This window comes from Macroventuria anomochaeta (genome assembly GCF_010093625.1).
Source record: "Macroventuria anomochaeta strain CBS 525.71 unplaced genomic scaffold BU25scaffold_4, whole genome shotgun sequence".
Classification (NCBI taxonomy): Eukaryota; Fungi; Ascomycota; class Dothideomycetes; order Pleosporales; family Didymellaceae; genus Macroventuria; species Macroventuria anomochaeta.
The window spans coordinates 1,338,197-1,350,489 of record NW_022985365.1 but is presented as its reverse complement, the minus strand read 5'-3'; the positions used below and the strand labels follow the sequence as shown (position 1 = coordinate 1,350,489).

Genomic DNA, 12,293 nt, shown 5'->3' with positions numbered 1-12,293 from the left:
CCTGAGCCCTCACCATCACTTGTACCTCCATTGACCTCACTCTCATGTAACTTAATCTTTGCATTACCAGAGGAGCTACTGCTCCTCTTATCTTCCACAGTCTTAGACTCAGATAGGACGTTAAACCAATCAATCAATCAATCTCGAAGGAAGAGCGACAACCAAAACATACAGTGCGCTCTGCTGTGTGAACATGTTTTTGAGAACAGCGGTGTACTCACTTCACCTCTGTCGGCATCCGAGTTACTGCTTTGTGGGGAAGAACTACCATCAAAACCATCCGACTGGAGACTACCCAGACAAGGTTCGGTTACCGCGTCAGAGCTGGTCTGGCGCGGCTCACACGTGGAACTGACAGCATTGTGACGTAGGTCAAAATTCGCGGACAAGAGAGAATGCAAGTGTTGATAGTGAATTCAGAGGTATCTCGTGCCATGAAAAGCAAAACCAACCCTATCCAACACCAATACTTTTTCTTTTCCTTTTCAGGTTTCGAACGGTCATCCCAGGCTCAGCGCTGCCGCACTCTATGTGCACTTGGCAGTGTCTAGCGAGGTCTTCGTCCAATGTCCATGACAGTAATAATTGATTCAGCCGTGCAATGTCGTACAAGATCATAGCCATATGTGGATGCCCGTCCACATAATGATGCGGATATACCAAAAGGTGTTCATAACACTCCAAAACGCCGTGAGTCTTATGCAAATCCAAACAGTGGGAGATCAATGATGCGTGCAGTGCTTAACGCCGCTCCTATGCCGACGCCATATGAACATGGCGGTCTATGAGGGTTTATGGTGGCGGTTACGAGGTATATGTCGTGGCTCGTGAGGATGTGCTGTAATTCCAAATGCTCAAGTCTCGCCGCTCGTGAAGCCAGTGCTCACAATATGACGCACTTGGGCTTGTCCTTGCGTTTAGCTGGCCGGCCGTTGTTGCCTCCGCGATCACCGCCGGATCCTCGAACGCGGTCGTTGCCTGGCACGCGTGTTCGAGTCTTCTCACTTCTGTCCGAATGACGGCCAGAACCCTGGTGTCGCTGTCGACGAAGCTGCCTGACCACGTCGAAGAAGGCCTTCTCGACGTTTACGCAGTTCTTAGCAGATGCCTCGACAAAGTCGCAGCCCAAGTCCTTGGCTAGGGCCTGACCCTCTTGTGTGGATACTTCGCGCTCGGTAACGCGATCGCATTTGTTGCCCACGAGCATGACAGGGGCCTGTCCAAATACGGGGGCCGATGCGCTGATAGGGGAGCCGGGGTAGGTGGGGGAGCCAGCCATAGCCGTCTCCTTGACGCGCTGGATCTGACTGTGGAAGCGCTGTATGCGCGCGAACGAAGATCGTGACGATATGCTGTAGACGAGGACGAATCCCTCGCCGTCACGTATCCACTGGTCTCGCAGTGCAATGTATTCCTCCTGACCAGCGGTGTCGAGGACTTCGAGCATACACGACTGGCCGTCGATCTGGACCTGCTTGCGGTACGAGTCCTCGATTGTAGGGTCGTATGTCTCAACGAAGTGGTTCAGGCAGAGCTAGCATAGTGGTTAGTTTCGGTCCACTCCAGTCCGGCCATTGAAAAGGGGTGCATACCTGGATGGTCAGGGCTGTCTTGCCCACACCTCCGTCGCCCAGCACCACCAGCTTGTACAATGTCATTTTCCCCGCCATCTTTGCTGGAGCGGTGTAGAGTTGATATGAGGATTGGTGCGTGGTTTCCTGGGGAGCAAGAGGCAGTCAAGAGCAGTCAAGAGCAGTCAAGATGTTGGAGACTCGGGTAAGCGGCTCGGTGTAAGCTCTCAGCCACGTCGTCGCAGAGTTCGTCTCGTGAGAGCGTTCTTGCAGGTGACCGGCGGCGTTGGCGGTGGTGGATGGCCGTTGGGGATGGGCAGTAAGGATCGAGGGCTTGTCTCTGGGCCGATCTTCCCAACTCGCACGAGGGCACAGGTGCGCGTGTCGCGGACAGCTGCAGCGTGTTCAGAATCGATCGGGGGCGGCGGAGCACAGGGTTGCACAGGGCTGCACAACGGACGTTGCGGCGGGACGTGGACTGTGCAGCAACGTCGGCGCAGAAATGGCTGCAGAAGCGAGCGGGGGCGTGGCTGCGGCGGGCGGTGCGACGAGTGGCAGGGCGCGCAGTGAGACAGCAGGGCGAAGGAGCGGCGCAGAGAGTGTGGGCAGAGAATGCAGCAATGCAGAGCAGGCAGAGCGCGCTGGATACGGCCGTGTGGATGCGAGGGCGAATATCGGGGCTGGCGGACGGTGCTGGCAAGTCAAGGTGCAAGTCAGGGTTCTCGCTGGCTCAGAGTCCCCACGTGAAGGGCTAGATATCGACTATCGACGGCTATCGTCTATCAACAGCAACAACAACAACAACGGCGGCAGGCTCTGTCTGTGCTGCGTTGCATCGACGCGGGCGACGTGGGGAAGGCTGCTGGGCGTCGTGCGGCGGGAGGGCAGCGGGCACGGTGTGTCAGAGGCAGCGAGCAGATAGGGTGAGGTCAAAACAAAGGCGATGCTGGGCCATGGGCGGTCGGGGGTTTTAGCAGCTGCCAGCGCCAGTGCGGTTGAGGTTGGGCGAACCGTAAAACCTCAAAATTTCGGCAGAGTGAAGGCTAGTCCTCTCCAAGCCCCTCGCAGCGAGGCGGCAGTGGCCTGTCTGCTGTCTGGCTGTCTGCGCTCGACTCGCTGCACCAGTGCGCCCGCGAGCACGCAAGCACCGTCCCAAAGCTGCCAGCGACCCGGGCCCACGGCCGCCTGCCGTGCTGCCTTCACAGGCTTGCAGCGACGCCGTGCTCCACGCTCCTGGACGTGTCTCTGCTGTGTTTGCTCACCAGGTCCTTCATCACCGCCGTGCCACTTCGTCTGCCCAGGCGAGCAGTCTCTACGTGCTGCGTCCTACCACTGACTTGTTGATACCGAACCTAGACGCAAGCGGCAGGCCTTTAGCTGTACCAACGCTGCTAACATGCTAACACGTGCATTGCAGCACACTAGTGGCTCCAGCATGCAGCCTCGACGCTTGAGGTACGTACCGCCTATGTGAAGGCTGCGAGAGACTCGCCGCCTGTCGACCCCAGACAGTTTTGGACGGCAAGCAGTGACATGCCGATGATCCCACTCTGCCTGTGGACGGCATGTGCAACCATCGCCGACTGAGCCGAGACACGACAAAACGACGAGGATGATTCTGGGGTGATTCGACAGCGCAGGCCAGTACTTACCGCAGAAGCCGTCGTGCATGCGGCTGCGTGCAGTAGCTGTGCCCCCGTCTGATCTTATCGTTACTGCCCCTCGCGTGCCTGAATTTGCTTGTGAGGCGCTCAAACGCGGCTCACAGCTGCATGTGTGGTCGAATCTATCCGTCACATTCTCAGTGTGTGACGCCACTGCAGGTACTGTGGCTGGAGCTGGGTTCCACAGAAACCCCCGTCAACACTGTCGACAGCACTCTGCGCCAGAATTTCATAACCTCAAAGCCGTCGAGGGACCGTGCATAGCGGAAGCTTTCCCATGCCCGCGACAGCGCAGCCGGCCGGTGCTTGGCGAGCAGGTGAGCTCTCTCCCGAGCCGACGGCTTCACACATCCAATGGACACCCCCTCCGGCATGCGTCTGTTGATGGGACTGACAGCCGTACCCGAACGGCCGACTGCTGCCATGTATGACGACGCATCAGGCGAGACTGCGCTGTGCCCATTGGCGACAAAGCAGTCGTGCTGTTGGGCCTTAACCTGAACAGCCACGGTCTGCAAATTGGAAGTCCGCTCGCCAGGTTGATTGCAGGGCTGGGATGCTCCTGGCCGAGTCGAACCACCAAGCGGCCCAGCTCGATGGAACCCTGAAATTGGTCACATTTCACACGTGGTTACGAGCCCGGAAATGCTCAGGAGCTTTACTCCGGCAAGGCATGCAGAGCCCGCAGCAATTGTCAAGCACGTGAGCGTCTAGCCTGATGGACGCAGGATGGTGACGATCTTGCCAGGCGGCCAAGGCTGTGACAAGAACATCATCTCCATGATGTCGAATTCGTCAGTAATGACATGCCATCGTTTCGAGACGTTGGTGCACCTCTGTGTAACTAACAATTGACGCGGGGGACGGGCCGTTGCGATCTGACACCGTTCAGAGCAGCCTGACGCAGCCGGTAGCCAACCGGGCGAATACGAGCCAGCCTCGCCGGAAACTTTGTTCTTGCACACCGTCAGTGTGACGTTCGACGCTGACGACAGGTCGACGAGCGACTCCGCGACCAGGACGTGTATCGTTCGTCGAGTGGTGGAAAAGCTTGGGGAAGTTGCGGTGCTCCATGGGTACCGGCATAGATGTCGCCAAGTAAGATAGGCGATGAACAGGGTCAAGGCAAGAGGAGTGCGGAATCGTCAAGATGGCCTGTCGTGCCTATCGTGTGGTATGATTGTGGTGAGAGTGAGTACTAGCAGCTACGTAACAGGCAGCAGAGCAACTGCCAAGACGGGACAGTCAGTCACTCTCACAGCAACACTTCAGAGTCTAGACCTAGTAAACAACCATAAACGCTTTTGTATGCACTTCTGGCAGTATTTGATTTAGAAATTACCAAAATATTGCTGACCGTACTTACAGCTTCGCCCTGACTTCAGTCGCTTTGTGTAAATCCTTCCCCTTGACCTCGAAGTATTCCCTAACCTTCTCCCTCGCTACGTTCACAGCCTCACGGTCTTCGATCGTACTTGGCACATTGACCTCCTTATCTAACTCCCCGTGCGTCGCGTTTTCAAGCAGCTCTCGCAAGACACGCCTCAGTGTCTTCCCACTTCTTGTCTTCGGGATCATAGCTTTGCCCTGAATGATACCGCCGAGGGAAGCAATGGCACCAATCTGCTCACGCACAAGTTTCTGCACCTCGGAGTGAAGCTTGTCGTCAAGAACGGCGGGCTCTGGGTGCGTATGCGTAGCGAGTGTGACAAAAGCAAATGGTAGGTGGCCTTTCAGGGCATCAGGTATGCCCACGACAGCTGCCTCGGCGATGGAAGGATGTGTCGTAATGGCCTGCTCAATAGCGCCCGTACTAAACCTGTGAGCTGCCACATTGATGACATCGTCGGCCCTGGACATAATGGAGATATAGCCATCTTCATCGATCATACCAGCATCCCCTGCCACCTCGTTAGTCGTATCTCGAGTCCGTAACATCAAGCCTGCTTACCAGTATCAATCCATTTCCCGTCGAACCGCTTCATATAGCCTTTGTAAAACCGCTCCTCATCCTCCCACAACGTTGTGAAAGCGGTCGGCGCTAGGGGAATGCCCATGACGATGTTACCCATCTCTCCCCTCTTCACTTCCTTGCCTGAATCATCAACGATACGTACGTCGAACCCAGGCATCGCTTTGCCAGCGGAGCCAGGCTTGATAGGAAGTGGTTTGGATCGTTCTGATGAAGAAAAGTCAAGACCGGCAGGTGCACTCAAAGCAATCCCAGAGATAGGCGACCCGGACTCGGATGACCACCAGTTATCGACGACTATAGCGCCGGGCGCACAATGCTTAGACAAGAGCTTCTGGTACATCTGTACGATGCTCGGTTCACTTCTTTCGCCAGCCAAGAACAGCGCTCTCAAGGACTTCAGCGTGCCCTTCTCTCCGTACTTGTTCTCGAAGAACTCGTTATCTCCATCCTCGCGTCGAATTGCGCGTAGAGCGGTCGGAGCGGTGAACATGGTGGTCACTTTGTAATCTTGGATGATTCGCCAAAAGGTGCTTGCATCGGGGGTGCCGACGGGTTTGCCTTCGAAAAGTACGGTTGAAGCGCCAACAAGCAGAGGTGCGTAGACGATGTAGGAGTGACCTACCACCCAGCCGATATCAGACGCTGTGAATTGGACATCCCCAGGGCCGTGTATGCCGAAGAGATACTTCATGGAGAAGTTGAGGCCAACTGCGTGTCCACCAGCGGAGCGAACCACTCCTTTCGGCAGACCAGTGGTCCCGCTTGTGTAGATGATATAGAGCCCATCGCCGCTCTTCACAGGCACCGCCTCGGCTTTAAGCCCTCTATTTTTGGCGCTCTTGATAAGGCGTTGCCAGTTTCGTTGACCTTTCTCTTTGACCACTGGGTCCCATCTAAGCTGGTCTCTCTGCCACACAATCGTCTTTGACGGTTTAACTTTGCTCTTCTCCACCGCTTCTTCAATCATGCTCTTGTAACCTGTCGGTTTCTTCGACCCCTCGATGCCGCATGATGCTGTCATGATTGCAACTGGTCGACTTGCTTCGATTCTCTGCGCCAGTGCTGCAGGGGAGAAGCCACCGAATACGACAGAATGAATGGCGCCCAGCCGAGCGATCGCCAGCATAGCAAACATCGCCCCAGGGATCATTGGCATATAGATGAGTACGACATCGCCCTTCTTCACCCCTTCTTCTCTGAGCACTCCAGCGAGTGTCTCGACTTCTTCAAGCAGCTGCTTGTATGTGTACTGCTCTTTCGCGTTCGTGACTGGGCTGTCCCAGTAAATCGCTACGTTGTCGCCGTTTCCATTCGCCACATGTCTATCCACGCAATTGTAGGTCGTCGATATTTCTCCGTCAGCATACCAGCTCCACGAGTCGTGCGATACGTTGCTCTTTTTGAGGAATTTGGCGCTCCTTTGAAACGCCTGGGTAGGCTTCTTGTGCCAGTACAGATTTTGTCCTTGGCGCATCCAGAACTTCTCCGGATCCTCGATAGAGGCGGCGTACACATCGTCCTGAACGTGCTTTTGAGGCATGGTGAGGTGCGTTCTATTGCCTATTGACACTCGTAGTAGATAGTGGTGGCTACGCAGGGGGCATCTGGGCCTGCAGACGTGACTCCAAACTTCTGCTGTTCTGATGCTCGGTTGGCAGTAGCGAACGTGTATTCGATTGAACCAAAGATGGAGAGCCAGATTGGATCGGAGTTACTCCGAATGTTTACCTCGGTAGGAGGCAGGCGATGTATTCTTCGTCTTTCAAATTCGTTCTTTGAAGTTGCGCGACCTCGTCCGCGTTATCACTGTAATTAATTTGTATGGAAATCACAGTGTGTCACAGTTGAATCTTATCGAGAACGTTCGGTCCAAGGGGAGCTGATGACGATGCCGATGGCATGGTGTCTGGGGCCGCTAGCGCAATGCGGGGAGCGCTTGCTTAATCGGATCTACCATCCGTGTGGGTCTTCGCTTTGCATCGAAATCCTGGTGTTGGTTCTAGGGGTGCGACACAGTGGACAAATGTCTTCATCTTGCTTTCTAGTCTAGTCTGTTGTCAGTGCACTATATGTGTGCTCGCACTATCTTGGGGTAATTGTTGTGTGGCAGTGCATGACAATGTCCCGGTCTCCACCTACACTCGCCTTATTTGGACTTGAATCACGTAGGCAACTTGATGTCCAGGACGTCCGGTACATGTAACCGCGTGACTCTAGTTCTGTATATCTACAAGCTTACATGTGCGTGCAAATTTGCATTGTTCTGGCACATAGCCTCGCAACATATCAGAAAGCGCGGGAGATTGTGCACAACACGTCCGTACAACACACTTGACACGATTCTAATCATTCTAGATGCATCATGTGTGGTTTTGAGCATGTCAGTATTGACTGGTGTCCACAACCTATGGGTGTTCCTTTGCTGTTCTGAAACCATCGTGAGGTTGTAAAGATGTAACTGCCATTTTAAACATATTTTGCCTCACATGTACTGTATCGAAAAACCCTTCCCCCGCCACACCTGGTGCGAAAAGCCTCAAAACCCCGAGGATGAGTCACAGGATACGTAAGTAGGCCTCGAGATACCCAACAATGTCAAACGTAGTCATCTGAGTCGTGAAGCTACCATGTCACTGACAGCCAGATGGGCAGCCTTCCGATGTTCAAGAATGTACGACTTTGTTGTATTGTTCACGTTGTATCACATGAGAATTAGTCCTCACAAGTCATGGTTATAGTATATGCTTAGTTCCTACTAGACAGTAGCCTGTCATCAGACATGGCTTGAGGTACACGTATAGGTTCATATTCGAAAAGATCAATAAAGATGGACTAGTATATCAAAGCCAATGACGCCGAAGCAATGCCTCAGAAACAAAGTAGAGCAAGTGGATACCTCCAGGCCCCGGAGCCCTTGCCAGCGCACTCAAACAGCGCTCTTCTCCCTCCCCGTCCGCCTAAGTCTACTCTTCTCAACAGCCTCGTCAACCTTTTTCTGCCGCCAGGTACAGTTCTCCGCAAAGTCACATATCCTGCACTTGAACGCTTCTTCAATCTCCACACCCTTAGCTTCTCTGGTGCCCTTCCACCAAGCCATCTCATCCTCGATGTACTTCTCAATGACATCGGTTTCGTACAGAGTGAGCTCGTTACCAATCACATCTCCCGTCTTTGAATAGCGGAACTCAGCACGAAGGATAGACGAGAGACTCGATGGAGGAATGGTAAGCTGCATCTCCGTGACAAGCAGCGACCACAGCGAGAGCAAGTTAGGAAACTGAGCGGCTTCGTTCTCTGGGCCAATGTCGCTGATATCTTGCAGAAAGACCTCTGTGAAGGACTCTAAGGGCTTGAGGTCATAGCGTGCGAAGATGGTCTCGGCATCGACGGTGTTGAGAGACAGAGATTCGAGGAGCTTGCGGTACAACATAAGCTGCATCCATGTTGGTCGCAGTGATGCGCCGGTCGGCTTTGTGCGTACACCGCGTGTCTTGACATCTGTGATGTAGATCTGCCTGTCTGGTTCGAGACTGCCTATCCAAGCATCGCCGTTGTTGTCTGCATCAGAAACCTTAGCGAAGACTTGCGCAATACCGGGTTGGTCATTTGGTAATGGCACTGTGCCGCCACTCTTCTGTGCTTTCGACCGTTCGACTTGTTCCTCAAAGTCTGGATCAGGACATTCGTAAGAGACTTCGTCTATTACACCGTTCACTACCTGTCCCTCGATTACACCCCAGACTTCGAGTTCTCGTGTCAGTCCGGTCTCGCGAAGACATCGCAGCCCGGATATTGTGTTCCACATCCGCAGACCGAAGCGGTCTTCTTTGGTTTGTATCTGCACTGGTACCGTCGTGTGCACCTCGTCTTCTAGCTTTTGGTGGATCTTGGACCCAGTGCGCATGGCCTGTGTCCGCGGCTTACGCCCGAACGTCGACAAAGTGTAGAAGTACTGCAGCTCGCACCATGCTGGCGAGACGAGGTCGGTCACAGACAGTGGCTTCTTGGGCTTTGTACGAAAGCGCACGAGGGGCGGGCGTGTGTCGTTCTCTGCAGCCTCGGGAACTAAGAGTGTGCGTGAATTGCTTGGAATAGAGTTTGCCCGCGAGAACTTTGTTCTGCTTGGTTGAGGCGCTGATTGCGGTTCTTCAAGAGGAACTAAGCGCTATTAGTCGTCAGTCTATCAGATCGTGCAGCTGGTTGGAATCAGAGCAACGCACCACTCCATGCCCGACGCGACCTTTCGTCGTACTCGACTTCCAGCGTCTCTCGAACCGGTGAGCTCTGGATATCTCTGCGCGTGTCGATGTTCGCAGCGCTGCGCCGGTCTCTCCTCGCCACGCGCAGCAGAGACGGCCTGTGTACGACAACGACATCATCTTGGTCTTCGTCCTCAATTTCGCCCCCTTCAAACTCAATGCTTGGTAGTACAGAGTTCTTCTCCGTATATCTGGGTCGGTTCTGGGTATCTGGGTCGAGGGTGCTTGCCAGCAGCGTATCCTCGTCAATCTCAGTCACTTCGAACTGTGAACCGTAGTCGCTCATGGAAGCAATAGACTTGACATCGATCTCGACTTCGGAGCCATAATAGCTCGAGGCCTGCGTCACCGGCACGGACTGTGCGGCCATTTTACCAGCTTCTGGCGGCGCGCAGTGGTGATGTGTATGTGGGTGGCAAGAAGCGCCAGACGCGACTTCCGAGGCGCGCTTCGCGTGACGTCGTGAGGTCATGAATTTAAGCGTTGAGCAGCGAAGAATCCTGCGCGAAACGTCAATATCAACCAAGTGCTTGAAGCTGAATGTGCTTATCGAATACCTATGCATATTGTCCTCTGTTGCATTTGTTAAGTTTTGTGAAGCTCACGATCACAGTTGCTCTTGTTAACACCACGAATCACACGAGGTGTGTGCAGTCACATTATCAAAAAGCAGTGTACAGTAGGATGTATTGCATGAATCATCATGTCCATTCCGCTTCCAGGTTGTAGAAAATGCATTGTGCAACGATCGTACACTATCAGACATCAGCGCGCGCCTGCCAGATTCCGCTCCTCTGTTGCAGCATGCAGCCGTATGTCAAATTCATCCTCGCACACCCACTGTCAACTAGTATGCAGTTACAAGAGAGATGCCCTTCTTGAAATCAGACATATCGTCAGCCCGCTGATGCATTCCGTTCCACTGGACGATACCATTCTTATCCACCCCGTAGTTGCCTCCTGTCTGCCACCTGTTCCCGCTCTCAGTGGGCCTGTTCCAGATGCCCTCTTCCTTACCCAGCTTGTTCAAGTTGCTCAAGCCAGCCGGCGACATGACGTGTAGGAAGCTCGAGATGCCGAGGCCGTATGCACCATATGCTTCGCGTTCAGCGTCTACGACGATTTGCAGATTGGGCTGAGTGTTCTTGGGTGTGTCGGGCAGAGCGGCAAGCCAGCGGTCTGTTGAGCCTTGGTCACTGTGTGAGACGCCGATGAATTGGACGTTGGGGTGCGCAGCGGCAGCGTCGCGCAGGTTGAGGAAAGTCTTCTCTGCGACTACTCGTCATTAGTACGTGCGCATATTGAAGTAGATAGGCTTACAAGGACAGCCGCAGTGCCTCAGGAAGGCAATGATTGTGGGTTTCCCATCTTTGGGAACTGTGAGCTTTGGTGTCGAAGGCGCCTTTTGACCAATTGCTGGAGGCTCAGCGGTTTTGACGTAGGATGGGGTCATCCATGACCAGAACTCTTGCTGCCAGGTCATCTTGGAGGTTGTAGAGTTGGGTTTTTGGCGAATGTTGATGATAGACTGGTTTACTGTTGCAGCACTTGCGTGCGCAGCCATGGCACGACCTTTTCCTTTGTACTCATGGCGATGGTCGTGGAGCGGGTGTGCGGAGAGCGTCACTGCGGGGTGATCGGATCCAGCCTCCAAAGACTTTCAGTGGTGCCATCTGCATGCGGCAGCTGACAGATCTTCACATAGCTTTTGCAGCATTTCAGCGATTTGCAAGAATGTAGCCGAGGGGCGTTTCTCTTGACAGCAGAGAGCATGCATCGCGTGCAAGCAGTCGCATCACGGCTGGAGGCATGTTGTTGACAGGCAGCGCGATACCAACCACCAAGAACGCGCCAAGTGCAAGACATCACTGACAAGCGAGGAATGAGTTTGAAGTTTGAACCGATCGATTCATCAATCGTCAGTGAACCGTCACTGATTAGCTGGATATACTACATGCTCAGCACCACTCCAGTGCACCCATAAACCCGAGTTGAAGACCGTGAACCATGATTCCCGTGAAAACGCCTAAGAAAGTAACCAAAGATCCATCGCCGACCAAGAAGTTGTCGTGAGATCGGTATCATGAAGTAGCAAACTTAACCGCGCTCACCACGGAGACGACGAGCGAGCTGGATGTCCTTGGACTCTGCGAACTGTTAGTGAACGATAGCGTGGAGTGTGAGTGAGGAAGACGTACGGATGGTGACACGCTTGGCGTGGATGGCGCAAAGGTTGGTGTCCTCGAAGAGGGAGACGAGGTAGGCCTCAACGGACTCCTGGAGAGCGCCGATGGCAGAGGACTGGAAGCGGAGATCCGACTTGAAGTCCTGAGCGATCTCACGAACAAGACGCTGGAAGGGCAGCTTGCGGATGAGAAGCTCGGTAGACTTCTGGTAGCGACGGATCTCACGGAGAGCGACGGTACCAGGCTTGTAGCGGTGAGGCTTCTTGACACCACCGGTTGATGGTGCGGACTTGCGAGCGGCCTTGGAGGCGAGCTGCTTACGGGGAGCCTTGCCACCAGTGGACTTACCTGTTGCAGTGTGTTAGTGATGTGTTGCAAGGTAGTAAGGTGCGATGAGGTAATGCGCAAAGGCAGGCAAAGTCGTGGTGCGCAGCGCGAAGGTGGCGGCGGCAGACAAAGTTGCGACAGCAACACCAAAGCGCTGCACCGACGATGCATGCGATTCAATGAATGTGATGAAGGTAGAAGGCACTTACGGGCGGTCTGCTTGGTGCGGGCCATGGTTGATGATGGTGTTGTGTGTGTTGTGGATGAAGATGGTTATTGAGGCTGGAGTGGAGCTGGTGTGGTGGATGAGA

General features: G+C 54.1%; 5 protein-coding genes across 5 annotated transcripts; all 5 read right to left on the bottom strand.

The window, feature by feature from the left end:
- Positions 1 to 736: 736 nt before the first annotated feature.
- Positions 737 to 1,871, bottom strand: BU25DRAFT_197981 (ras small monomeric GTPase-like protein RasB). The gene is made up of 2 exons (XM_033701076.1): positions 1,593 to 1,871; positions 737 to 1,534 (listed from the first exon to the last, which is right to left on the bottom strand). The coding sequence occupies exons 1-2, from the start codon at positions 1,668 to 1,670 to the stop codon at positions 884 to 886; spliced, it is 729 nt and encodes a 242-aa protein (XP_033566046.1). The 5' UTR covers positions 1,671 to 1,871; the 3' UTR covers positions 737 to 883.
- A 1,862-nt stretch (positions 1,872 to 3,733) lies between these two features.
- Positions 3,734 to 7,054, bottom strand: BU25DRAFT_445903 (acetyl-CoA synthetase-like protein). Its single transcript, XM_033709461.1, has 3 exons — positions 5,187 to 7,054; positions 4,602 to 5,136; positions 3,734 to 4,285 (listed from the first exon to the last, which is right to left on the bottom strand). Exons 1-3 carry the CDS (start codon positions 6,748 to 6,750, stop codon positions 3,946 to 3,948), a joined length of 2,439 nt encoding a protein of 812 aa, XP_033566045.1. The 5' UTR covers positions 6,751 to 7,054; the 3' UTR covers positions 3,734 to 3,945.
- Positions 7,055 to 8,136: 1,082 nt separating this feature from the next.
- On the bottom strand, positions 8,137 to 9,839 carry BU25DRAFT_455266 (uncharacterized protein; the record flags this gene model as incomplete). Its single annotated transcript, XM_033709932.1, has 2 exons — positions 8,137 to 9,368; positions 9,431 to 9,839. The coding sequence occupies 2 exons, from the start codon at positions 9,837 to 9,839 to the stop codon at positions 8,137 to 8,139; spliced, it is 1,641 nt and encodes a 546-aa protein (XP_033566044.1).
- Positions 9,840 to 10,316: 477 nt separating this feature from the next.
- On the bottom strand, positions 10,317 to 10,952 carry BU25DRAFT_428697 (uncharacterized protein; the record flags this gene model as incomplete). Its single annotated transcript, XM_033708518.1, has 2 exons — positions 10,317 to 10,744; positions 10,790 to 10,952. 2 exons carry the CDS (start codon positions 10,950 to 10,952, stop codon positions 10,317 to 10,319), a joined length of 591 nt encoding a protein of 196 aa, XP_033566043.1.
- A 451-nt stretch (positions 10,953 to 11,403) lies between these two features.
- BU25DRAFT_407485 (histone-fold-containing protein) lies at positions 11,404 to 12,263 on the bottom strand. Its single transcript, XM_033705550.1, has 3 exons — positions 12,192 to 12,263; positions 11,668 to 12,003; positions 11,404 to 11,616 (listed from the first exon to the last, which is right to left on the bottom strand). The coding sequence occupies exons 1-3, from the start codon at positions 12,214 to 12,216 to the stop codon at positions 11,567 to 11,569; spliced, it is 411 nt and encodes a 136-aa protein (XP_033566042.1). The 5' UTR covers positions 12,217 to 12,263; the 3' UTR covers positions 11,404 to 11,566.
- Positions 12,264 to 12,293: the final 30 nt, after the last annotated feature.

Bases quoted from the DNA above. Each gene is read 5' to 3' on its own strand.
- BU25DRAFT_407485 (XM_033705550.1), bottom strand. From the start codon at position 12,216: ATGGCCCGCACCAAGCAGACCGCCC. The intron at 12,004-12,191 runs GTAAGTGCCTTC...ACACTGCAACAG, and splicing joins CCGCACCAAGCAGACCGCCC to GTAAGTCCACTGGTGGCAAG. The intron at 11,617-11,667 runs GTACGTCTTCCT...AACAGTTCGCAG, and splicing joins CGCCAAGCGTGTCACCATCC to AGTCCAAGGACATCCAGCTC.
- BU25DRAFT_445903 (XM_033709461.1), bottom strand. From the start codon at position 6,750: ATGCCTCAAAAGCACGTTCAGGACGATGTGTACGCCGCCTCTATCGAG. The intron at 5,137-5,186 runs GTAAGCAGGCTT...ACGAGGTGGCAG, and splicing joins CGGGAAATGGATTGATACTG to GGGATGCTGGTATGATCGAT. The intron at 4,286-4,601 runs GTAAGTACGGTC...AACTTCCCCAAG, and splicing joins ACTGAAGTCAGGGCGAAGCT to CTTTTCCACCACTCGACGAA.
- BU25DRAFT_197981 (XM_033701076.1), bottom strand. From the start codon at position 1,670: ATGGCGGGGAAAATGACATTGTACAAGCTGGTGGTGCTGGGCGACGGA. The intron at 1,535-1,592 runs GTATGCACCCCT...CCACTATGCTAG, and splicing joins AGACAGCCCTGACCATCCAG to CTCTGCCTGAACCACTTCGT.